Here is a 24,364-nt window from a genome sequence, read left to right on the forward strand (position 1 = left end):
TTCAGTGCTTTAAAAGCTACATGTGCAACAAGTGCAGGTGATTGTGTTGAAGAATTTGTTTTGAACAGAGGTTGGTTTAATCATTTCAAAGTGAGGGCAAATTTGTGTAACTTTGAAGGGCAAAGATGTCCCTAACTCAGAAACTGCCTATAAACTCTTCCAAGAAGGTTATAATGGCCTGCATAATTAAATTAAATAGTGAAGGAAGAAAGCTGGAAGGGACTGGCTCCTGGTATTACCTGGCTCTGTTGCTTGATGCTGAAGAGGCTAGAAGTAGACCTGTGAAAAGGGCCTAGTCTGGGCTTTGGGATGCATGGGCAGATCATATGCACGTATGTTTTGTGTTTCTCTGTGGAAAAAATAAAATGCTTTTGGCTCTTCAATCCTGAGAAAAGGAAGGCAAAGAACCTGGGGAAGGTGTGGCTTTGATAGGTCTATCTATTCTTACTTTCTCTGCCTTTCTTTGTTTATACCCCAAGCTCAGCTTCCCATCAGCATCCAAATTTAGACTATGACTCAGTACTATGAACCATAGTGAAGGATCACACAAATTTCATTTTTTTAAGGTCTTGTAATTTGCATCAGTATACTTTAAAATAGAATTTTCATTTGGATAGAAACAATAAAAGAGCAACTTTTTGTTGAGATCCTGTGCACTAAATTTAGAATCTTTCTACATTTAACTTCTTGGTTAGGGTGAGCAATCACCCTGACAGCTTGCTCATAGAGAATGACACACTGGCATCAAGTCTTCATTTCAGAAAAGAATAAACTACTGTTTGTTAAAGCCAAAACAACAACAACAAAAGTCTTCATTTCAGGTGAGGATTTGGTGATACAACCGATTAAGATAATACAGGATGGATTCTGATCAGTCCCTTGTTAGAAGTAGTGAATCTTTGTTGTTAAAAGATTTTGACACCTAGCAACCTCATGTGCAACAGAACAAAACACTGCCAGTCCTATACCATCCTCACAACCATTACTATATTTGAGTCCATTGTTGCAGCCACTGTGTCAATCCATCTTATTGAGGTGAGGATCTTCCTCTTTTTCACTGACCCTCTACGTTACCAAGAATGATATCTTTTTTCATGGGCTGGTCCTCCTGATAACACAACAAAGTATGAGAGACAGAGTCTCACCATTTTGTTTCTAAGGAACATTCCAGCATCTTCCACAACATATTTTTTTCATTCTTCTGGCAGTTCATGGTATATTCAATATTCTTTGCCAAAACCATTATTCAAAGGCATCAGTTGGTCTTTGGTCTTCATTATTAGTTGTCCAGCTTTTACATGCAAAGGAGGCAATTGAAAATACCATGGCTTGGGTGAGGCACACCTTAGTCATATGAGTGACATCTTTGCTCCTTAACAATTTAAAGAGGTTTTTTTTCACATCAGATTTGCCCAGTGCAGTACGTTGCTTGACTTCTTGACTGCTGCTTCCATTTTACTTGTGGATGCAGGTAAAATGAAATCCTTGACAACTTCAATCGTTTCTCCTTTCATCATGATGTTACTTACTGGTCCAATTGTGAGGATTTTTGTTTTCTTTATGTAGATTATAATCCATATGGAAGGATATAGTCATTGATTTTCATCAATAAGTGCTTTAAGTCCTCTTCACTTTCAGCAAGCAAAGTTGTGTCATTTGCATATTGCAGGTTGTTAATGAGTCTTCTTGCAATCTTGATGGCACATTCTTCTTCGTATAGTCCAGCTTCTCAGATTATTTGCTCAGCATGTAGATTGAATAAATGCAGTGAAATGGTACAACTCTGAAACCTTTCCTGATTTTAAATCATACAGTCTCTCCTTGTTCTGTTGGTGCAACTGCCTCTTGTCTATGTACAGGTTCTACATGAGCATAATTAAGTGCTCTGGAATTCCCCTGAAATTTTAGTTGACTAAAATTTTGGGGAAATTAAATTATGGCTATGTAGACACAGGGTCTCATGGCTTTGTGAGTGAATGTGGAATCTAGTGAAGGGCACAGTAGTGGAATGTACATGCAGGGCCAGGTGACAAGTTCTTTTGGAGGGATGTGTCCAGGAGAAATGGCAAAACAGGCCTTAAGTTAACACCAGGGAGGGTCACATGACCTTTTCTGGAGGCTTCCAGGAAGATTTCTCAAAAGACATTGGCTAGGATACTATGAGCTAGCAGAAAGAGGAGAGCTGCAGGTGCCAAGTGGAATGACATTGCTTGAGAATAAAATGGGCAAGAGCTCTCGAGGTGGGATTCCTGGGGGGGGGGGTGTGAAATGAGGAGAGCCCAGTATTCCTCCTTCAGGAGCATGGGCTTGACCTTGTAATGATGGGGCCTCGACTGTTAAGGGAGTTTAGTGGGTACAGTTAGATCTTTATTTCAGAGGGAGTTGTCTGGGGGCTGTGTAGAAGATAGATATGAAGATGGCAAGAGGGGGCAGTGACCAGTTAGCAGGCTCTTAAAATGATCTAGGCAAAATATGGTACAAGCTATAAATTGTGACTCTAGAGAAAGAGAGGATGGAACAATCTTCAGTGCCTCTGGGTGATCTTTAGAAATTAAACTGAATAAGTGCAGCTAGGATGGAACTCATTCTTTAGGAGAGTATTGTTGTTGTTGTTGTTATGTGCCGTCGAGTCGGCCCCGACTCATAGAGACCCCTCCTTGGGTTTCCGAAGCAGTATCACTATGGAAGTAGATTGCCCAACCTTCCTTCTGAGGAGTGGCTGGTGGGTTTGAACCGCCAGCCTTCTGGTTAGCAGTCAAGTGCCTTAGGCACTATGCTACCAGAGCTCCATTAGGAGAGTATAGTCTGTAATAATACTACAAATTGCTGTCACAGTGAACACAGTGTACATCGTGGTCAGACCTCATTTATGGTTTTCTAGTTTATGTCTTTTATGAATTGATTCCCTAAAAATACAGTTGATTGCTTTTATACTTTAATGATAAATTCAATATTGCATTTGGTGATTGTAAGCTAGTAGTAGCATCAATAATGAGAGAAGAACTATCATCAGCTCAAAATTGATTCCTGTGCAGTGGAGCTCAGACATTCCTCCAGTCTCCAACCTTTTTTACTATTTTGGACTCCATCCGTTCTCCCCACAGCACTCTCTACTTTTCTGCTGGGCTTGTTAATTCATTGCTGTGGTCACAAAGAACTCACAGACCATAGTCACAATTATGTTTATTAGGGAAGTAACAGGCTACACCTGGAGATCAAGATCAACTTGTAAATAACAGGAACAACTCAGGAGACAGTTTGTCAATCAACACAGCTCCCAGCCTAGACAGCTCTTAGTTCCTACTTGGCTGTGCTAGCTGGCAAGTGTGGTTGGGCCTGTGCCACAAGACCCCACTCGGACAAGTGTTCTAGTTCTTTTGGCTCCACTGTCAAGTGTTTGGAGGCACCCACTCCACCAACAAGCCTCTTGCCTGAAGGTGTTCAGCTCTTTCTTTCTCTGTAGGTTGGTGAACATATTATAGCCACCTTGTTCTGTGGCTGGGAAGCCCAGCACAACTCCCTCATTTCAGTCTCCTGGTTCTTGCTGCTTGTACCATCTTGTATAGTTATCTTGAGGCTTTTCCAGTATTATAGCTCTCTCTGTCTCCTGAATCTAGGAAGTTCTCAGTTCAGGGACCCTGAGTCTGGAGCTCCTGCAAAAAGTATGGGGGCAGGGCATACTGAAACCTCCTTTAACTTCATGAGGCAGAGAGAGAATAACCATTAGTAACCCACAGCTGATTCCTATGAGGTCAGACATACCTGCACCCTTGAGCCTTTTTACCAATTCTGACACCAACCATCCCCCCCACGGCACTCACTACTTCTCTGGTGGATTCAATAATTCATTGTAATGGCCACATAGAACTCACAGAAAACACTCACAATTACGGGGTTTATTAGGGAAGTAACAGGTTACAATTTAGGTACAGGAATGCTAAGGATACAATTCTTCAATCAGGACAGCCTCCCCTCAGCCATGCCTGCTCTTTGGACCTTGGCCTCTTGGAATGACCCCTGCCCTGCTCAGGCAAATGTTATAAAGCTCTTTTAGCTCTGCTGATAGGTGTATCTAAATGTACCTCACTCTGCCAACAAGCGTCCTGCCCAGAGGTTCTCACTGCATGGGCCAGCAAGCCCACCACTGTGTCTCGTACAGGTCTCCTGGTTCTGTTGCCATCGCTACTGCTACTGTTGCTCTCTCTTTGCCATTCCTCTGCCATCATCTCAGCATCTCAGCATCATCTCGAGTCTTAGGACACACTGTACTCTCACCTCTTCTCTGTGTTGATGGTAGTGAGATCCTCCTTTCTGCCGCTAAACTCAAAAACCAAAGTTACTACCTTTGAGTCAGTTCTGACTCACAGCAATCCCCATTAGGTTTCCAAGGCTGTAAATTTATAGAAGCAGACTGCCCCATCTTTCTTCTTGGAGTGGGTTTAAACCACTGACCTTTTGGTTAGTGGCCAAATGCCTTATCCGTTACACAACGAGAGCACCTTATTTTCTGCCTCTGGGAGGGCTCATTTTAAGCCTAGTGGAATGACAAAACTGACCAAACCCCATGTTGTTGTTGTTGTTATGTGCCTTTGAGTCGGACCCAACTCATAGTAACCCCTCCTTGGGTTTCCGAGGCAGTATCACTACGGAAGTAGATTGCCCCATCTTCCTTCCAAGGAGTGGCTGGTGGGTTTGAACCGCCAGCCTTCTGGTTAGCAGTCAAGTGCCTTAGGCACTATGCTACCAGAGCTCCATATATAATGAATTTTATTGAAATATAATTTTTGTACAGTGAAATATACAAAACTAAAGTGACATGGGTCAGTGCTTTTTTTTTTTTTTTTTTTTTTTTTGCAGTGTTCCCTCCCCTCCATCCCACCCCTGGCAACCAACAAAGAAAGTTTCCCCAGCCTTCTGGTTAGCAGTCAAGTGCCTTAGGCACTATGCTACCAGAGCTCCATATATAATGAATTTTATTGAAATATAATTTTTGTACAGTGAAATATACAAAACTAAAGTGACATGGGTCAGTGCTTTTTTTTTTTTTTTTTTTTTTTTTTTTGCAGTGTTCCCTCCCCTCCATCCCACCCCTGGCAACCAACAAAGAAAGTTTCCCTCCATATATAAACCTTTCCTTGACCCTTCACAACAATGAGCTAATACTATACTTGTCCTTCTGTGATTGACTTATTTCACTCAGCATAATGTCTTCCAAGTTCATCCATATTAAGGAGTGTTTTGCAGACTCTACATTACTCTTTAGTGCTGTAAAGCATTCGTTATGTGTATGTACCAGAGTTTGGTCATCCACTGTTCCACTATAAATTTAGAGATAAGTCCCTTGCCAGATACGTAATTATCAGCAAATACAAATTTGTTGCTGTCATTTTTGTTACGTGCTTTTTTTTGGTGTTGATTTCTTCTATATAATTTTCTATGCTGAGCTCATTTTGTTTATGAATCGTGTTATCACTTCCTTCATTGCTATTGTTTTAGTATTTGCTGAATATTTATGCTGGTCCTCTTTTTTATTTTGATGTGAAGGTTTATCATTTTTCTTTGAGGTCACCCTGTGATTTATAGTTTTCTTCCCAAGTTTAGAACAGTCTGTTCTATCTTATAGTTGTCTTGACTTCCTTACCATCTAGAAGTTCTGTAATGACACAGTTATTTTCCCTCTTTTTGGTTTATAGTTGTCCTCATTTGTCAATTGATGTCTCTGGTTCCCTGTTTACAATCTTGTAGGCTTATTTACATTGGATGCTTCCATATTTGGTTTGGTTTCTGGGTTATATCGTCATGTGTGTTAATGGTCCGTTGTTGTTGGCTGTTGTTGCTTCTCTGTCTAAAGGGGTCCCTTTAACATCTCTTGTAAGGTTGGTCTGGTTTTAACAAATCCCTTTAATTTCTGCTTATCTGGCAATGTCTTAATTTCACCATCATATCTGAGGGAAAATTTTACTGGGTATATAATTCTTGGTTGTAAGTTTTTTCTCTTTCAGTGTTTTATATATACCATACCACTGTCTTCTCGCCTGCATGGTTTCTGTCAAGAAATCTGAGCTTAGTCTTATTGGTTTCCCCTTGTAGGTAACTTTTTTTTTTCCCATGCTGCTCTCATGATTCTTTCTTTATCTTTGGTTTTGGTAAGTTTGATGATGATATGTCTGGGTGATTATCCTGTTTGGGGCTCATTGGACTTCCTGAGTGGATATATTCTCATCTTTCATCATACCAGTAATAATCTCTTCCAACAAATCTCTGACAATTTTCTCTGTAGTTTTATTTGTCTCTTCCTGTTATGGAATTCCAATTATACATAAGTTTTTATTTTTTGATGGTATTCCACATGAACCTTAGGCTTTCTTCATTTTGTTTTGATCTTTTTTCTGATTTATCCCTTTCCAAAGAAGTGTTTGTTCAGGTATTAGCCTTCAGTCTCCTTAATTCTGTCTTCCATTGATTCAATTTTGCTGCTTTGCCCATTCAATGTCTTGTCTATTTCTGAAAATTTAATATTGATCTTCTGGATTTCTCTGTGTAGATTTTGTATCATTTCTAATTTTTCACTTACTTTGTCATTTTGTTCTTGTATTGGCTGTCAAGATTGTTCTTGGGTTTTCTCTGAGTTTTCCTTGATCTGTCTCTCAGTTCCCTGAAGATACCTAAATATAGTTCTTTTGAATTCTTATCAGGGAGTTCCAATGCTGCATCTTCCTCAGGGATGTGTTTTGGGTCTGTATCCTGGTCCCTTGTTTCTCCTGCTTTATCTTGCTTCTTTGTATGGACTGTGATGCTCTGTTGTCTTCGATGCATTGTGATGTTTTTGTGTTTATATTTAATTAGTGATCGTATGTTGGAATGACTTGCTTGCAATTTTCATTTTCTTTGTTTTGTTTGTATGTTATATATGCAAGCAAGGTACTGTGCTCCTCTATTCGCTAGTTGACAGCACTTTTACACTCACCACTTGTCTCCTTTCCTATTGTCAGCCTCTCATATGTCCCTGCCGACCTTGCCAAACAGAGTGTATTCTTAGGTCCCTGGAATCCGAATGAGAATGCTATCCCTAACTCTTCTTCTTGACAATAAGCAGGTCCTCCTCATATCATAACTAGCTCTTTTAGAAGGCTACTTCTGCTACCAAGACCACCAACTGACTAATCCCTTCAGTAGGCCATCAACACCTTATTTGCATAATATACGGTCCAATCCCTGCACAGGTTTTAACCACCATATTTAGGTAGTAAACTATCTGATCCTTTTGCAAGACTGGCCTAGCAAATCATCTTGGCAGAACTGCATACCTGGGGCCAGAAAGGTCATATATAAAGAGAAATCAGTTGCAGTAGAGTGATAAAAACCATTAATTAGAAATTTAATTTTGGACAGGTATACATTAGGAATAATGGAGTTGAGATTCCTAGTTGTCTGTGTACATGTATGCATGTGTCTGTGTTACATTTGACTCTCCTCACCTATAAAGTGCCCATTCCATGCATCTCCAGAGTCTCTTGTTCCTTGGCATGATTGTTCCTGAAATTCCAAGGTGACTTTTACATTTCTCAACCATTTTTGTGACTTTCTCTCTCTCTCTCTCTCTCTCTTTTTTTTATTTTTATTGTGGTGAAAACATACACAACAAGACATTCACCAACATAACAACTTCCCCATTTACATCTCAGGACATTGATGACATTTTTCATTTTGTGCCACTATTATTGCTATACTTTTCCAAAATGTTCTACAACCATTAGCATAAAATCAATGTCCTGCAAATAAAAGTTATCCATTTCCCCATCCCTCCTACCCCTGGTAACCACTAATAATCTTTGTTTTCTGTATGTGTATATATATATATATATGTATACGTATACGTATACATATACATATATATATATATATGTTTCAACCTATCTAGGAATTTAGCCTCCCCTCCCGTACCATCCCTGGTAACCACCACAGAAAATTTCCTTCCATATATAAACCTTTCCTTGGCTTTTTACAATAGTGGACTAATACAGGATTTTTCCTTCTCTGATTGACTTATTTCACTCAACATGATGTCTTCCAAGTTCATCCAAGTTATGAGGTGTTTTGCAGATTCTATATTATTCTTTAGGGTTGCATAGTATTCCATCATGTGTATGTACCACAGCTGGCCTATCCATTCCTTTTTTGATGGACACTTAGGTTGTTTCCATCTCTTTACTATTGTGATTAGTACTATGAGGAAGATGAGTGTGCATATATCTGTGTCCTGCTTCTCACTTCTCTAGGGTATATATCTAGTAGTGGGATTGCTGGATCAAATGATACTTCCAACTTCCTAAGGAATTGCCAGATTGATTTCCACAGTGGTTATATCATTTCACAGTCCCACCAGCAGTGTATGAGAGTCCCAATCTGTCCACATCCTTGCCAGCATCTATTATTTTCTGCCTTGTTGAACTTTGTTGTTAATGCTGGGGTGAGATGGTATCTCATGGTTGTTTTCATTGACTGCTAACCTGACAAATGGCAGTTCAAACCCACTAGCCACTCTTCGGAAGGAAGGTGGGGCAATCTACTTCCATAGTAATACCATCTCTGAAACCCAAGGAGGGGTCACTATGAGTCAGGACCAACTCGACAACAGTGTGTTTGTTTGCTTTGGTTAATGACTGCTAACCAGAAGGCTGGTGGTTCAAACCTATCAGCTGCTCCTAGAAAGGAAGACTGGGCAATCTTCTTCCCTGGAAATACCACCTTGGAAACCTAAGGAGGGGTCGCTATGAGTCAAATCAACTCAACAGCAGTGAGTCTTAGTGAGTAATGACTAATGATTGTGCACTTTTCTTCAGGTGTTTGTTAGCTGCATGGATATCTTCTTTGATGAAGTGTCTGTTCATATCTTTGCCCGCCCCCCACTTTTGTTTTTTAAATTGTGATTTGGGTGAAAATTTACAGAGCAAATTCACTTTCCATACAGCAGTTCACATACACTTTGTCTCATGACATTGACTACAATTTACCCCAATGCAACAACTCCCCTCCCACTTCTTCCTGATAGTTACCTCTTCCCTGTGTCCATCCCTCCATGCACTGCTGCCCCCCGAGCTGTCTCCCTGTGCGTAAACAGCCCTTCTTTCTCCCATGATTGTTATCTTCAAGGAGTGTATCCACCCCAGGTAAATGTTCAGTTTGGCCCATTTTTTAATTGGGTTGTTTGTCTTTTTGAAGTTGAGGTGTTGGAATTTTCTATAAATTTTAGAGATAAGTCCTTTGTCAGATATGTCATTGCTAAATACTTTTTCCCATTCTGTGTGTTCTCTTTTGGAGAAGCCTTTTGAAGCACATAAGACTTTAATTTTTAGAAGGTCTCAATAATCTAGTTTGTCTTCTGCTGCCTGTGTATTTTGAGTTATGTTTGATAGTCTATTTATGCCATAAATAAGGTCTCCTAACAACGAAAGTTTGCCTTTATTTTTTCATTGATGAAATTTATAGTTTTAGGTTTCACATTTAAGTCTTTGATCCATCTGGAGTTAGTTTTTGTGTATGGTGTGAAGTACAGATCTTTTTTCATTTTTCTGCAAATGAATATCCAGTTTTGCCAGCATGATTTGTGAGAGAGACTATATCTTCCCCCATATAATGGACTTTGGCCCTTTGTGTAAGATCAGCTGACCATAGGGCCATGGATCCATTTCTTGGTTCTCAATTCTGGCCCACTGGTCTATGTGTCTGTCATACCAGTACCAGGCTGTTTTGACAACTGTGGCAGTATAGTAGGTTTTGAGATCTGGGATTGGGAGACCTCTCGCTATGTTCTTCTTCAGTAGTGTTTTGCTTATCTGAGGTCTCTTTCCTTTCTGTATAAAATTGTTGTTGTTGGCTTTTTTTGTGACCTAGCATATGATCTATCATGGAGAATGTTCCATTTGCATGGAAAAGAAGGTATATTGTGCTGTTGTTGGGTGAAGTGCTCTGTAGATGTTTATAAGGTCAATTTGGTGTATTGTATTGCTTAGTTCTTCTATGTCTTTGTTGAGTTTCTTTCCATTTGTTCTGCCTTTCATTGAAAATGGTGGCATAGTGCCTAAGGCATTTGACTGCTAACCAGAAGGCTGGTGGTTCAAACCCACCAGCCACTCCTCAGAAGGCAATTTGCTCAATCTACTTCCACAGTGATACCACCTCGGAAACCCAAGGAGGGGTAGCTATGAGTTGGATCTGACTTGACCACAGTGCATTGCATTTTTGTTGTTGTTGTTATGACTGTGGAGTCATGTATTTGTTTTTTCAGTTCTGTTAAAGTCTGATTTATGTATTTTGGGGGCTCTTTCATTGGGCCCATAGATATTTATTATGGTTATGTCCTCTTGTTTGATTGATCCTTTTCTCATCATATAATGTCCTTCCTTGTGTCTTAATCTTGGCAGTGCTGCTCTCTTTTGGTTGTCGTTTGCTTGATAAATCTTTTTCCAAACTGTGATTTTAAATCTATTATTGTGTGTAAGGTGAGTCTCTTTTAGTTAGCATTTTGATGGATCATGTTTTTTGTCCAGTCTGCAACTCTCTGACTCTTGAGTTGTGCATTTAATGCATTTATATTCAGTATAATTATGAGTAAATCTGTATTTATTGATGTCATTTTGTTATGTGTTTTTTATGTGTGGGGTGTTGCTGATTTCTTTGTTCCATATAATTTTCTGTGCTGAGCTTTAGTTTGTTCATGAGTTGTGTTATCTCCTTACTGTGGATACTTCTATGACTGGGTTGGTTTCTTGGTTGTATCATCATGTGTATTAATCACCAATTGTTTTCTGCTTTTGTTGGTTCTCTATCTGAAGGACTCCCTTTAGCATCTCTAGTTAGGTTGGTCTGGTTTTAACAGAGTTGCTTAATTTCTACCTGCTTGGAAATCTCATAATTTCACCACCATATTTGATAGGCATTTTTTTCTGGGTATAAAATTCTTGCTTGAAAATTTTTTTCTTTCAGGGTTTTATATGTATCATCCCATTGCCTTCTCACCTGCACGGTGTCTGCCGAGAAATTAGAGCTTAGTCTTATTGGCTTCCCTTGTAGTTAACTTTTTGTTTTTCCTGTCCTGCTTTCAAGATTCTTTTTTAGGGTAAGATGGTGGAATAGGCAGACAAGCTCCACAGAGCCTCTTCAACAAAGGAAAGAGAAAACAATCGGCAAAGATACCAAAGATAATCCTGGAGCCCTAAGCTTTGAAAGGAAGTATACAGAAGTGGATTAGGCACCAACTAGTGGAAAAATCTGAACGAAAACAGGACCTAAGAATAGGCTCTGTTTGCCATGGGCAGCAGGGACATATGGAAGCCAGACAATGGGAAAGGAGACAGGTGGTGAGTGTATAAGTGCTGTCAACTAGTGAATAGAGTATCATAGCACAGTACCCTGTTTATGTAGATAACATACAAACAAAACGAAAATCATGACCACGTCACTCCAACATATAATTACCAATTAAATATAAACACAAAACCGTCACAATGCCTTGGAGACAACAGAGCATCACAGTCCACACAAAGAAGCAAGATAAAGCAGGAGAAACAAGGGACCAGGATACAGACCCAAAACACATCCCTGAGAAAGATGAAACATTCAAACTCCCTCATAAGGAATTCAAAAGAATTATATTTAGGTGCCGTCAACGAATTGAGAGACAGATCAAGGAAAACACTGACAAAATTGAGGAAAACACAGAGAAAACCCTAGAACAATTTAGAGAGATAGTAAAAGAACGAAATGACAAAATAAATGAAAAATTAGAAATGATACAGAATCTACGCGCAGAAATCCAGACGATTAATACTAAATTTTCAGAAATAGATAACTCATTGAATGGGCACAGGAGTAGAATCAAATCAGTGGAAGACAGAATTAGTGAGATTGAAGGCAAATACCTCAATACTACTTTGGAAAAGGAACAATCAGAAAAAAGATCAAAACAAAATGAAGAAAGCCTAAGGTTCATGTGGGATACCATCAAAAGGAATAAACTGTGTGTAACCTGAATCCCAGAACAGGAAGAGATAAATAAAACCACAGAAAAAAACTGTCAAAGGTTTGTTGGAAGAGAATTTTCCTGGTATGATGAAAGATAAGAATATATACATTCAAGAAGTCCAACAAACCCCAAATAGGATACACCCCAAAAGAAAATCACCAAGACATATCATCATCAAACTCACCAAAACCAAAGACAAAGAAAGAACCCTAAAAGCAGCACAGGAAAAATGAAAAGTTACCTACAAGGGGCAACCAATAAGACTAAGTTGGGATTTCCCAGCAGAAACCATGCAGGAGAGAAGACAATGGGATGGTATATATAAAACCCAGAAAGAGAAAAGTTTCCAACCAAGAATTATATGTGCAGCAAAATTGTCCCTCAAATATGATGGTGAAATTAGGACATTTCTAGATCAGCAGAAATTAAGGAAATTTGTTAAAACCAAACCAACCTTACAAGAGATGCTAATGGGATTCCTTTGGACAGAGAACCAACAACAAACAACAATTGACCATTAATACACATGATGACATAACCCAGAAACCAACACAGTTATAGAAGTTTCCAAAGTAAATAAGCCTACAAGATTGCAAACAGGGACATCAATTGAGAAAAGAAGACAACTATAAGCCAAAAAGAGGGAAAAAACTGTGTAGTTTTAGAACTTCTAAATGGTAGAGAAATCAAGACAACTACAAGATAGAATGGATGTTCTAAACTTGAGAAGGAATTATAAATTACAGGGTTACCTCAAGGAAAAATGCTAAACCTTCACATCAAAATAAAAAAGATCAGCACACATATTTAGCAAATACTAAAACAATAGCAATGAAGGAAGTGATAACATGATTCATAAACAAAACGAGCCTAGCATAGAATATTATATGGAACAAAGAAATCTACACCATGAAAAAGCACATAACAAAATGACAGCAACAAATTCATACTTGTCAATAATTACATATCTGACACGGGACTTATCTCTAAAATTTATAGAAAACTCCAACACCTCAACAACAAAAAGATCAACAATCCAATTAAAAAATGGGCAGAACATAGGAATATATGCTTCACCAAAGAGGATATTCTGGCAGCCAGCAAACAAAAGAAGAAATACTCACAATCATTAGCCATCAGAGAGATGCAAATCAAAACATCAATGAGATTTCATCTCAACCCAGCACTAATGGCAGAGCTCAACAAGACAGAAAATGGTGGATGCTGGTGACGATGTGGAGAGATTAGGATTCTCATATACTGCTGGTGGGACTGTCAAATGATACATCCGGTGTGGAAGACGGTATGGCGTTTCCTTAAAAAGCTGGAATTCAAGATACCATTTGACCCAGTAATCCCATTACTAGGTATATATCCTTAAAGAAGTGAGAACCAGGACAAGAATAGATATATGCACACCCATGTTCATTGCAGTACCATTTACAATAGCAAAAAGATGGAAACAACGTACATGCACATCAGCAGAAGAATGGATAACCAAACTGTCATACATACACACAATGGAATACTATTCAATCCTGAAGAATAACGTAGAATCTGCAAAACATGAATGAACTTGGAGGACATTATGCTGAGTGAAAAGTTAATCACAGATGGGCAAATATAGTATTAGTTTATTATTGTAAAAAGTCGAGAAAAGGTTTACATAAGGAAGGGAACTTTCTTTGTTGGTTAGCAGGGATAGGAGGGGAGAGGAGAGAGAAAAAAAAAAGATGCATTGACCCATGTCACTTTAGTTTTGTGTATTTTATTGTACATAAATTATATTTCAATAAAATGCATTTTAAAAAATATTGTTTGTCTTTGGGTTTGATGAGTTTGATGATAATGTGTCTTGGTGATTTTCTTTTGGGGTCTATCTTGTTTGGGGTTCGTTGAACTTCTTGAATGAATATACTCTCTTTCATCATATAAGGGAAATTCTCTTCCAACAAGTCTTTGACAATTTTCTCTGTGGTTTTATCTGTCTCTTCCTGTTGTGGAATTCTGATTACTGTAGGTTATACCTCTCAGTGGTATCACATATGAATCTTAGGCTTTCTTCTTTATGTTTTGATCCTTCGTCTGATTGCTCCCTTAACAAAGTAGTATAGAAGTATTTGTCTTCAATCTTACTAATTCTGTCTTCCATTGATTCAATTCTACTCTTTGCTCATTCAGTGTTACCTTTTTCTGAAATCTTTGTATTAATCTTCTGGATTTCTGTGGTGTTTTAGTATTATTTCTAATTTTTTGTTTCTTTTGCCAATTTGTTCTTATATCATTTTCCTAAATTGTTCTAGTTTTGTCTGTGTTTTCCTTAATTTTTTCCATGTTTGTCTTGATCTTGTCAGTGTTTTCCTTGATCTGTCTCTCAATTAATTGAAGGTACCCAAATATAATTCCTTTGAATTCCTTACCAGGGAGTTCCAATGCTGCTTCTTCCTCAGGCATGTTTTCTGGGTTTGTATCCTTGTCCATTGTTTCTACTGTCTTGCTTTTTTGTGTGGACTGTGATGGTCTGTTGTCTCTGAGACATTGTGCTGTTGTATTTATGTTTGGTTTGTGGTTGCATGTTGGTATGATTCTCACAAAATATTTTTTTTCCATTAATTTGTTTTGATATATCTGTTTGAGCAGGGTACTGTACTTCTCTATTCAGTAGTTGTTAGCACTTAGGCACTCACCACCTGTGTCCTGGTGGGTGTGAGAGAGAATGAGGGTGTGTTCACAGGTCTTTCTTAGCTGTTTGTGAAGTGTTGAGGGTGATTTCAGCTGGTATTGGCTCTCGTGTCATTTTTCTGTTGGTTCAAAAGCAAGTCGTGGTCTTCACTCAGTGGGTAGAGCTACAGGAGGTGCAGGTATGGTTGGGCTGTGGAAATAATTTCTCTCTCTCACTCTATTACACACACAAAAAAAAAAATCAAAAAAACAAAAACAAGAGAACAAAAACCTCAAACTGCATAAACAGGAACGATCTTAAAAAAAAGCAATAAATGAAGAAAATTTTCTAAGTATGTTTCTAAAAGGATGAAGGAAATATAATTAGAAAAAGCTGAGGGGTGGGGGAAGCAACAATATCTGGAAAGGGACAAATAAGAGAAAAGAACAAGAGTAAAAGAATGGTAAAGAAAAATATGGGGAAAATAATAGCAAAAAGATGGAAACAACGCAGGTACCCATCAACAGAAAAATAGATAACCAAACTGTGGTACATACACACAATGGAATACTATGCAACCCTAAAGAATAATGTAGAATCTGCAAAAAGCTCTGCGTAACATGGATGAACTTGGAGTGCATTATGTTGATGTGATTGACTTACACAAATAAGTTAATCACAGAAGGACAAATATTGTGTTAGTCTGTTATTGTAAAAAGTCAAGGAAAGGTTTATATATGAAAGGAAATTTTTTTTTGTTGGTTACCAGGGGTGGGAGGGGAAGGGTGGGAGCACTGCTAGATAGGTAAAGACAAGTACTGATTTGGGTGAAGGGAAGGGCAATGTACCAAATATGAGTGATCAACATGATGGCATTGAGAAAGAGAAAAACAGAGAGAGGTGCATGGGAGGTACAGACAACACAGATGAACCCTTTTGTATATACATTACTGCATTGTCAGTGATGGCAAATATTGATCTACAAGTGGATAGATGGATGGACAAGCTGAACGATCAGGAATATCTATGCATGGGGGACCCATAACCATGTATAGGGTTAGCAGTCAATGTTTCTACAAGTGTATTTGTATATTCTGTAAGAATTTCTAGTTATATTTTAGATCTGACAAGGGACGAGGTTGTAGTCACTTTTGGCCACAGCCAGCTACCTGGAGGGAGCAAGTAGTTGGACCTGTGGGCTTTAGACCATGGTCTCAGGGGACATGCAGCTCAATTGGCATAACATACTATACAAAAACATTGTTCCACTTCCTACTTTGGTGAGTAGTGACTGGGATCTTAAAAGCTTACAGGCAGCCATCTAGATGCAATGATGGGTCTCTTCTCGTCCAGAGCAAATAAGCATGAATAAAACTAAAGATGTATGGAAACAATTAGTGGAAGGGATTGATATACCATGCATTCCTCAGCGTATATGACTATGAGACCAGATGAACTAGATGGTGCCTGGCTACTACTGTCAACCACTCAGAGGGGGATCTATGTAGGAGATCCTGGATAGAGTAGGAGTACAATGTGGAAGAAAACTTAAAATCATTAAAAAAAAAAAAAAAAAGGAACCAGGATTGTTGTTCTGATAGAGCCTGGTGGAACCCCTCAGACTATGACCCCTAGCTGCCGTTCGGGTCTGTAATTGAACCCTTTCCTGTGGCTCCCAGCCAAACAAAAGATAGGCATATAATCTGAACATTCACATTAAGTAGATACACTCTTTGGAGAGATTAATTATAGGAGTATAGAAGGGCTATTTATGCACAGGAAGATAGCTTGGGGGGGCAGGAGTGCATGGGAAGGGAGGACACAGGGAAGAGGTAACTATGGGGAGGATGTGGGGAGAGAGCTGTTGCATTTGGAGAAATTGTAGTCAGTGTCTTGAGGCAATGTGTATGTGAAATGCTGTATGGAAAGTGAATTTGCTCTGTAAAATTTCACCCAAATTGTAATAAACATTTTGAAAAAAGTATGGAAAAACTGCAAAAGGAAAACAAGGGATGGGAAGAATCAAAAGAAAGAAGAAAGAAAGGAACTAGGAAAAGGGATGTAAAAAAAAAAAAAAAATTAGAACTAGGGACTCCTGTTTCTACAAGTGTATTTGTATATTCTGTAAGAATTTCCAGGTATGTAGTAGATCTGACAAGGGACAAGGTTGTACTCACTTCTTGGCCACAGCTACCTACCTGGAAAGAACAAGTAGTTAGACCTGTGGGCTCAGGACCATGGTCACAGGGGACGTCTAGCTCAATTGGCATAACATACTACACAAAAACATCATTCCACATCCTAATTTGGTGAGTAGCATGCATGCATGCACATGCGCACGCAAACACACACACACACAAAACCCAAGAAGGAAAAAGGAGGAAGATTAAAAGAATAATTTAAAAACAAACAAAAAACTGTGGGGTCTGGGGCACACCACCCAGCAGGGCACAGACTGGGATGGAACTCCCACATGTCAAGAAGAAGGGAAGGGGAGTGGTATGGATATATCCCCGTTTACCAAGGCAGCGGACACAAGAGTAACAAGGGGAATATCGCACCTCTCCAGTTATTGTACATGTTGCCCACTCCCAGATCACAATACAGGCAAGATGCACCACCCGCACACACTCAAAACAGCTGTGTAGGCCGCTTACAAACATTCACAATGGCTGCACCTTCAGGACAGCTGCTGGCAGTGCACAGGTCCACCTGTCCCCTTCCTCACTGTTCTCCCTTCTATTGTCAGACAGCAGTGCAGTCCCTGCCCATGCAGTCCTTGGTGAATAGGGCCAATTCCTAGTTGCTGTTGGAAAATATTCAAAATGGCTGTGTCTTCAGGATAGCTGGCAGACTGCTTACTCCATTTGTCTCCTTACTCTTTCATTTAGATTCTTTTATTTGGTGTCTAATCTACTTCTTTATCCTTCCCTTCAAAGTTCAGTATTCCAAGATCATGTTCTGTATCAGTTTCAATTGGTTTCTCATTACTTTGTTGCAGAGGGTCTATGTGGCTTGTCTGCCTATTCTGATATCTTGCCAGAACCCCCAGTTTTGTGACTTTCTCTTTTGTTTTTTTTTACTCTGATTGAATAAAAAAGTGTGGGTGGGTTTTGTAAAACTTAACAGGAAAATGTATCTTTATAGGAGAATATCAGTATTCACAAGTATGTTGTTGTTGTTGTTATGTGCCGTCGAGTCAGACCTGACTCATAGCAACCCCTCCTTGGGTTTCCGAAGCAGTATCAGTACGGAAGTAGATTGCCCCATCTTCCTTCCGAGGAGTGACTGGTGGGTTTGAACCGCCAGCCTTCTGGTAAGCAGTCAAGTGCCTTAGGCACTATGCTACCAGAGCTCCTATTCACAAGTATAGGAAACTTTATAGAAAACTTTATTATGTAAATATGGATTGTTTTACTACATGATATTTGTGGTGGAAAAAAGGACCTATCACTTCATTTTTAGAATCAGCTGCTTTATTTGGTGACACTGTTTTTTTAAAATCTCGAAAGACATCCTGTTTTGTGTTAACTGACAGAAGTTGAAGAGTGTCATCAGTCAGAAAATGTACCTGAAGTGGAATCCAGTCACCTCGTAGTGGGGCAGGTGCAGCAGCAGATCCTTCGGAGCAACAGCACATCTGATATCACCGAGCAGCTGTGCTCAGATGCTTCACAGGGTATGTAATACCTTCAGTTCTTAATACATGACTTTAGATTCTGGCTGGAAATAAAGGCTGCATATAATATTGCTCTCTGCATTTATTTTAACTATATTTTATTTCAAAGGAATTTGCTCTTTAATTTGATTGCAAGGATGTGATTTCTGGCAATGGAATGTTTTCACTATTTTTATATATTTATCTGAATTGTCCAGTTCATTCAAGTTTGGATGTTTGAGGAATAGAAAGAGGTCCAGAGTGGTTAGAGTAGTAGGGAAGGTCAAATTAGGTAGAAGGCAGAGATAGGATGGGTAGAGATATATGGAGCGAGGGCTGCCAAAGGAGTGGTAAAACTTCAAAGTACCACTTATGGGAATGAGAAAGGAGAGCTGACCTGTCTTGTGAAAACTTTTTCAGTAGCTTGTATACTCTCCTTAGGTGGAAAATAACTTTTAAGAGCATTAATCGACGTAGTTTCTCCACCAACTTTCATTAACAATAGGGTATAGAAAACAAAGACAGATGGTTGGATCTGTGAGTAGTGAATGATGTATTTTATTCCAAAAACATATTTAAATTGTTTGTACTATCAATGACTATAAATCTATACCTCGCTTATTGACATGGTTAGGTTTTTATGTGTAAAGTGTCATTATGTATATCTTCAGCAACCATATATGCTCCCCAAGCTGCAGGAGGCATTTCAGAGGCAAGCTTATGGGGCTGCTCCTTCCTCTGCAGCTACCAGCAGCTGCCTTCTGCAGCTCACTCTCTTGCGTGGAGACTTCCATACTTTGGGAAGGCAAGTGGGCTTGTACCAATTCATACCACAGGCAGAGCTGATTGGGTTAGGATTTGTGGCCAGGAGGTGACAGTCCCCCGCCCCCTCTATCACCACTACCCAGGCATAGTTCTTGCTCTCCATGGAAACACCTACCCACCCAGATTACCATTAGCTGTCCCAGTGTCCCCAAGCACGTAAATGGTGGATTGGATCTCAGGTGTGTTTCAAAGTGACTGCCGTACATCCTGTGTGTACTGCTCTGCCATCATCTCACAGACTTGAGGCCCAAAGCTAAAGTTCCACTTGGCTGTGAGACAGTTACCAGCCTGTAGGCCAGCCATGATTCAGGGAGGCCTTGGTACTTGTGTACAGGTTAATCGCCTGAGGCCCCAGCATCTGCCTTTTTGTTTTGTTTTGTTTTTCCCCTCCCTTTTAACTTAATACTCATCCAGGGGGTTTGAAAAATGGTGTCTGGTCAGTAGTCCCCATACTAATTCCCTCTAGTATCTTAGTGCCTGAAAAACTAGGTGCAGCAATTTGAAATAGGGATTCTGGTGCTCTGAACAGCTCATGGAGTCAGAGTGTCCCAAACTCAAGGGAGTAGAATTAGAAAGGAGAAAGGTGCAGGGGAAAAAAAAAATAACAAAAACAAGAGAATCTACACTGTGGAGCATCGACTGACAGGAGAGAAAGGCCATTGGAGACCTCCCTGGGGAAGCACCGACCAGCAAGTGAGAAGGACCATTAAAGACCTTCCTGGGTTAGGAAAGAAGACACATCACACCAATATACTAGCACTCACCCCACGGATCTACCTTCAGCACCTGCTTTTATTGGTAATCTTGGGTCTGCTGGGTGCAAGTGGGCACTTCTAGCACCTCTGAAACCAAAGTAGAGACCATTAACACTGCTAGAGGGTGGGCCCCAGGAGGAACTCCACAGTGGATCGTGAGGACAGGCTTGGGCCAGCTTTTTGGAAGGAGGGGCTGGTGCTTGACTTTGCTGGTAATCTTGGGTCTGCTGGGTGCAAGCAGGAAGTTCCCTCACTCTAGAACCGCTGAAACCCAAGCAGAGAGACCATTGGTGCCACAAGTGCACAGACCCTGGGAGGAACTCCCGCGGCACATTGTGGAGCAGGCCAGTTGTCTTGGGTCAGCTTTTTGGCATGGAGGGGCCTCGAGAGTGGGGTCTTTGAGTGTGTGTGAGCCTGGCAGAAATTGGCGACCCCCTAACAACTGTAGTCTTTGCTGAAATTGAGCTGTGGGCCTATGAATAACAGTACAACATCATCATTAGCAGCCCACTCAAAGCCCTATTAAGTGCCCCTAGCAACTTGGAGCTTCCCTTTCTTTTCTCTTTCCCTGCCATCTTCTCTGCCTATACCCTCACTCATCTGATAGAAAAATCACATTCAGCCACCATAATACTTGCCAGTTTGAATTCTAAACCCTTTTTACAACAAACAGAGACCTACATCCACATTCCACACACCGATTCCATCATCACAAAGAAAACTGCAGAACAACCCAGCACACTTGAATTAATAACCAAAAAAATAAAATACACCAGCTCTACCTTTTCAGAATATGAAATCATAAAACCAAGACAAAACAAATCAGTACATAACAAACAATACATAAAGACAACCTCATAATGTCTAGGAAACAACAGTTAACCTCAAATCAAACAAAAAACAGGACGAGGCATTAGAAGCAAAACCACAAACAAAGGTCTCATTAAACATGGAGAGAAGAGGCAATAGAATTATCTGAGAAGGAATTTAGAAGATATGTTTATAGAGCTTCACAAGAACCTAAGGAAACCCCAAACAGAAGCAAAGAGAAAACAGACAGTTCCCTGGAAGAACTCAGGAAAATCATTCAAGAACAAAATAACAAGATTAATGCACAATCAGAACTTACACAAAAACAGCAGCTAGAAATCCAAAAGATGAACACAAAAATTATGGAATTACACAATACAGTAGAAGCCCAAAAGAATAGGATAGAACTGGCTGAAGAAAGCATATACCAACTAGAAGATAAATCCCTGGACACCAGCTTGTATGAAGAAAAATCAGAACAAAGATTTAAGAGAAATGAAGAGAAACTAAGAGTTAAATGGGACGACATGAAAAGAAACAACATATGCTTCATTGGAATTCCAGAGCAAGAAGAGATGAAAAAAGCCATCGAGAACACTGTGGAAGAACTACTGTGGTAGACTGGGTTCTCTATAGTAAAGCTTATATAGAGAGAGAGGAAGAGAAATTTAACTTAGGAAAGTGGCTCACACACTTATAGAAACTTGCAAGTCCCTAGTTCTTGGGACAAATGTCAAGCTGAAGGCTTTTCCCAACTCACACAGCTTCAGGGGCTGAAGAGCTCAAGGTTAGCAGGCAGTATATTGGCTGTTGACTCCAACAAATGATGAATCCAATATCTCCAGGCTGAATGTTTGCTCATGGACAGTTGTAGGATGCACAACAGAATCCTGATCCACAGAAGAGTGTCTCTTTTCCCAGGATGTCCATAAATATACTGGAAGCAGGTCACACACCTAGGGAAATACTGCTCAAAACATGTACATCTGATTCCATCATGGGAACAACCCACATCACAGTTGATTAAACCACACAGAATTGTGGTCCAGCCCAGTTGACACACAGCTGCAGCTATCACAGTCCACCTCTTGTTAACTTGGCATTTGTACACATCTTCTTAATCATATATAATCTCTAAGTAAGAACAGTTATAAAATCATATTTGCACCTAACATGATATGCTAACATGTGTAAAACCAAAACACATCAACATTATTTACATTTCACAGTTCATAACAGAAGGAAACAAAAATATTTGATGCACATATACAATGAAGAAATATAACAATTACAGTCCTCGTTTCTGCAACTGGTCATGTGGTCATAGCTGATATTCAGAACTACCTTCTTCCACCACCCATTCTGTATTTCCCTTGCCCTCAGCGAGAACCTCAGCTGGTCATGGTTCTTTGCTTGGTAGGGTGACCAAAACCATCATTCCTGAAGGGTCTGGGCCATTAGTGGTCATATCAGAATTGGGTTGCTGTAACTCTCCATTGACTTTAATCACAGGGCATGGTAGTACTAAGAGATGTCCTAAAGAATCTCCTGTATTCCAGACATATTCTTCTTTATCTCCATTATATAATGTCAATCCAGTTTCCCCTTGGTAATCAGGATCTATCACACCAGATAGTACAGTAATGCCCTTCTTTGTCTGTTGATCCAGAGGCATGAGGAAGACAAACTGGCCAGGTGGCATTCTTAATTTCCAGTTTAATACAATCAGTATTGTGTCTCCAGGTGGGAGTGTTCCTCCCTTTGGGACTAAGATCTCCAGACCTGCAGAGTATAGTGTAGCAGGGACAGGAAGCAAAAAATTTTTGAGTGGGTCACTAGGGGTAATTGTGAGTGGTACCACTCCAGTTTCCACCCCTTGGTTCCTGGGCCCGTGAATCGTGGTTAGTGGAGAAATAGCACCGTATATTGGATGCTGGTTTAGAGCATATACAGCCTCCTGGAGAATATTGCCCGAACACTTCAAGGTATTGCCATCTAACTGGTGCTGTAATTGTGTTTTCAGTAGGCCATTCCATCATTCTATCAAGGCAGCTACTTCAGGATGATGGGGAACATGGTGATACCAGTGAATTCCATGAGCTTAGGCCCATTGCTGCACTTCATTTGCTGTGAAGTGAGTCCCTTGATCTGAAGCAATGCTGTGTGGGATACCATGACGGTGGATAAGGCATTCTGTAAGTCCATGGATGGTATTTTGGCAGAAGTATTATGTGCAGGGAACCCAAATCCATATCTAGAATAAGTATCTATTCCAGTAAGAACAAAACACTGTACTTTCCATGATGGAAGTGGTCCAGTGTAATCAAACTGCCACCACATTGCTGGCTGATCGTACAGGCTGCTTTCCACTGAACATGTCATCCTATCCACCTGATTGTTAAAGTCCTCCTCAGCTGAGGTCACCTTTTGGTGGGCATTCACATGAGACACAAATACCTTTACTCCTTTGGCCCATTCAGAGATCTATCCACATACCTCTTCCCCATACATCCTTGTCACCAATTTTCCAATCATGCTCCTTTCCAAGTCCCAGACCATCCAGCTAAGCCATTAGCCACAGCCTGTGAATCCATATACAAACACACATCTTGACATTTCTTATTCCATGGAAAGTGAACAGCCATAAGCACGGCTTGAAGTTCTGCCCATTGGGAGGATTTCCCTTCTACTGTCCCTCAAGGAAGTTCCAAAAAGGGACTGCATTGCCGCTGTTGTCCACTTTCAAGTTGTTCCTGTGTATCACACAGAACCATCTGAAAACCAGGCACAAGTTTTCTCAACTGACCATAAGGAATTCCCTATGAGGCCACAGGTGTAGACTGGGAGAGGGGAGGTAATGTGACTGGAGTGGAGACCATAGGCATTTGGGCCACTTCCACATGCAACTTACTTGTGTTTCCAGGTCCTGCTTGAGCCTGATCTCTGATATACCACCATTTAATGATGGAGTGCTGCTGTGCACGTCCAACTTTATGACTCTGTGGGTCAGACAACACCCAGTTCATAATGGGCAGCTCGGGCCTCATGGTGGCTTGGTGGCCCATGGTTAGGCATTCAGTCTCTACTAAAGCCCAGTAACGAGTCAAAAGCTGTTTCTCAAGAGGCAAGTAGTTATCTGCAGAGGATGGCAGGGCTTTCCTCCCAAATCCCAAGGGTCTGCATTGAGATTCACCAACAGGGACCTGCTGAGGACTCCAAACAGCATCTCTATCCACTACAGACACTTCAAGCACCATTGTATCAGCCAGATCATATGTCCCAAGTGGCAGAGCAGCCTGAACCTGTTGCAGAGCCTTCAGTTGTTCTTGGCCCCACTCTGAACTAGCAGCTTTCCAAGTCACTTGATAAAAAGGCCGAAACAATGCACCCAAATGAGGGATATGTTATCTCCAAAATCCAAAGAGGCCCACCAGATATTGTGCCTCCTTTTTAGTTGTGGGGGAAGCCAGATACAGTAACTAACCCTTCACTTTAGTAGGAATATCACAACATGCCCCACACCATTGGACTCCTAGAAATTTCACTGAGGTGGATGGTGCCTGAATTTTTGTTGGGTTAATTTCCCAACCTCTACCACACATATGTCTCACCAACAAGTCTAGAGTCAT

The 24,364-nt window shown here is 40.2% G+C and overlaps 1 protein-coding gene across 1 annotated transcript in view; it reads left to right on the forward strand.

Moving 5' to 3' along the window:
- The window catches only part of RALGAPA2 (Ral GTPase activating protein catalytic subunit alpha 2), a 479,248-nt gene that overhangs the window by 96,338 nt on the left and 358,546 nt on the right, over nucleotides 1-24,364 (forward strand). Inside the window, 1 exon segment of the mRNA XM_042781969.1 lies at nucleotides 18,229-18,366. Within this exon segment, the coding sequence (XP_042637903.1) occupies nucleotides 18,229-18,366 (138 nt within the window).

The sequence above is a fragment of the Orycteropus afer genome, unplaced genomic scaffold (genome assembly GCF_000298275.1).
Source record: "Orycteropus afer afer isolate SDZICR_OR568_19922 unplaced genomic scaffold, OryAfe1.0 scaffold00208, whole genome shotgun sequence".
NCBI lineage: Eukaryota > Metazoa > Chordata > Mammalia > Tubulidentata > Orycteropodidae > Orycteropus > Orycteropus afer.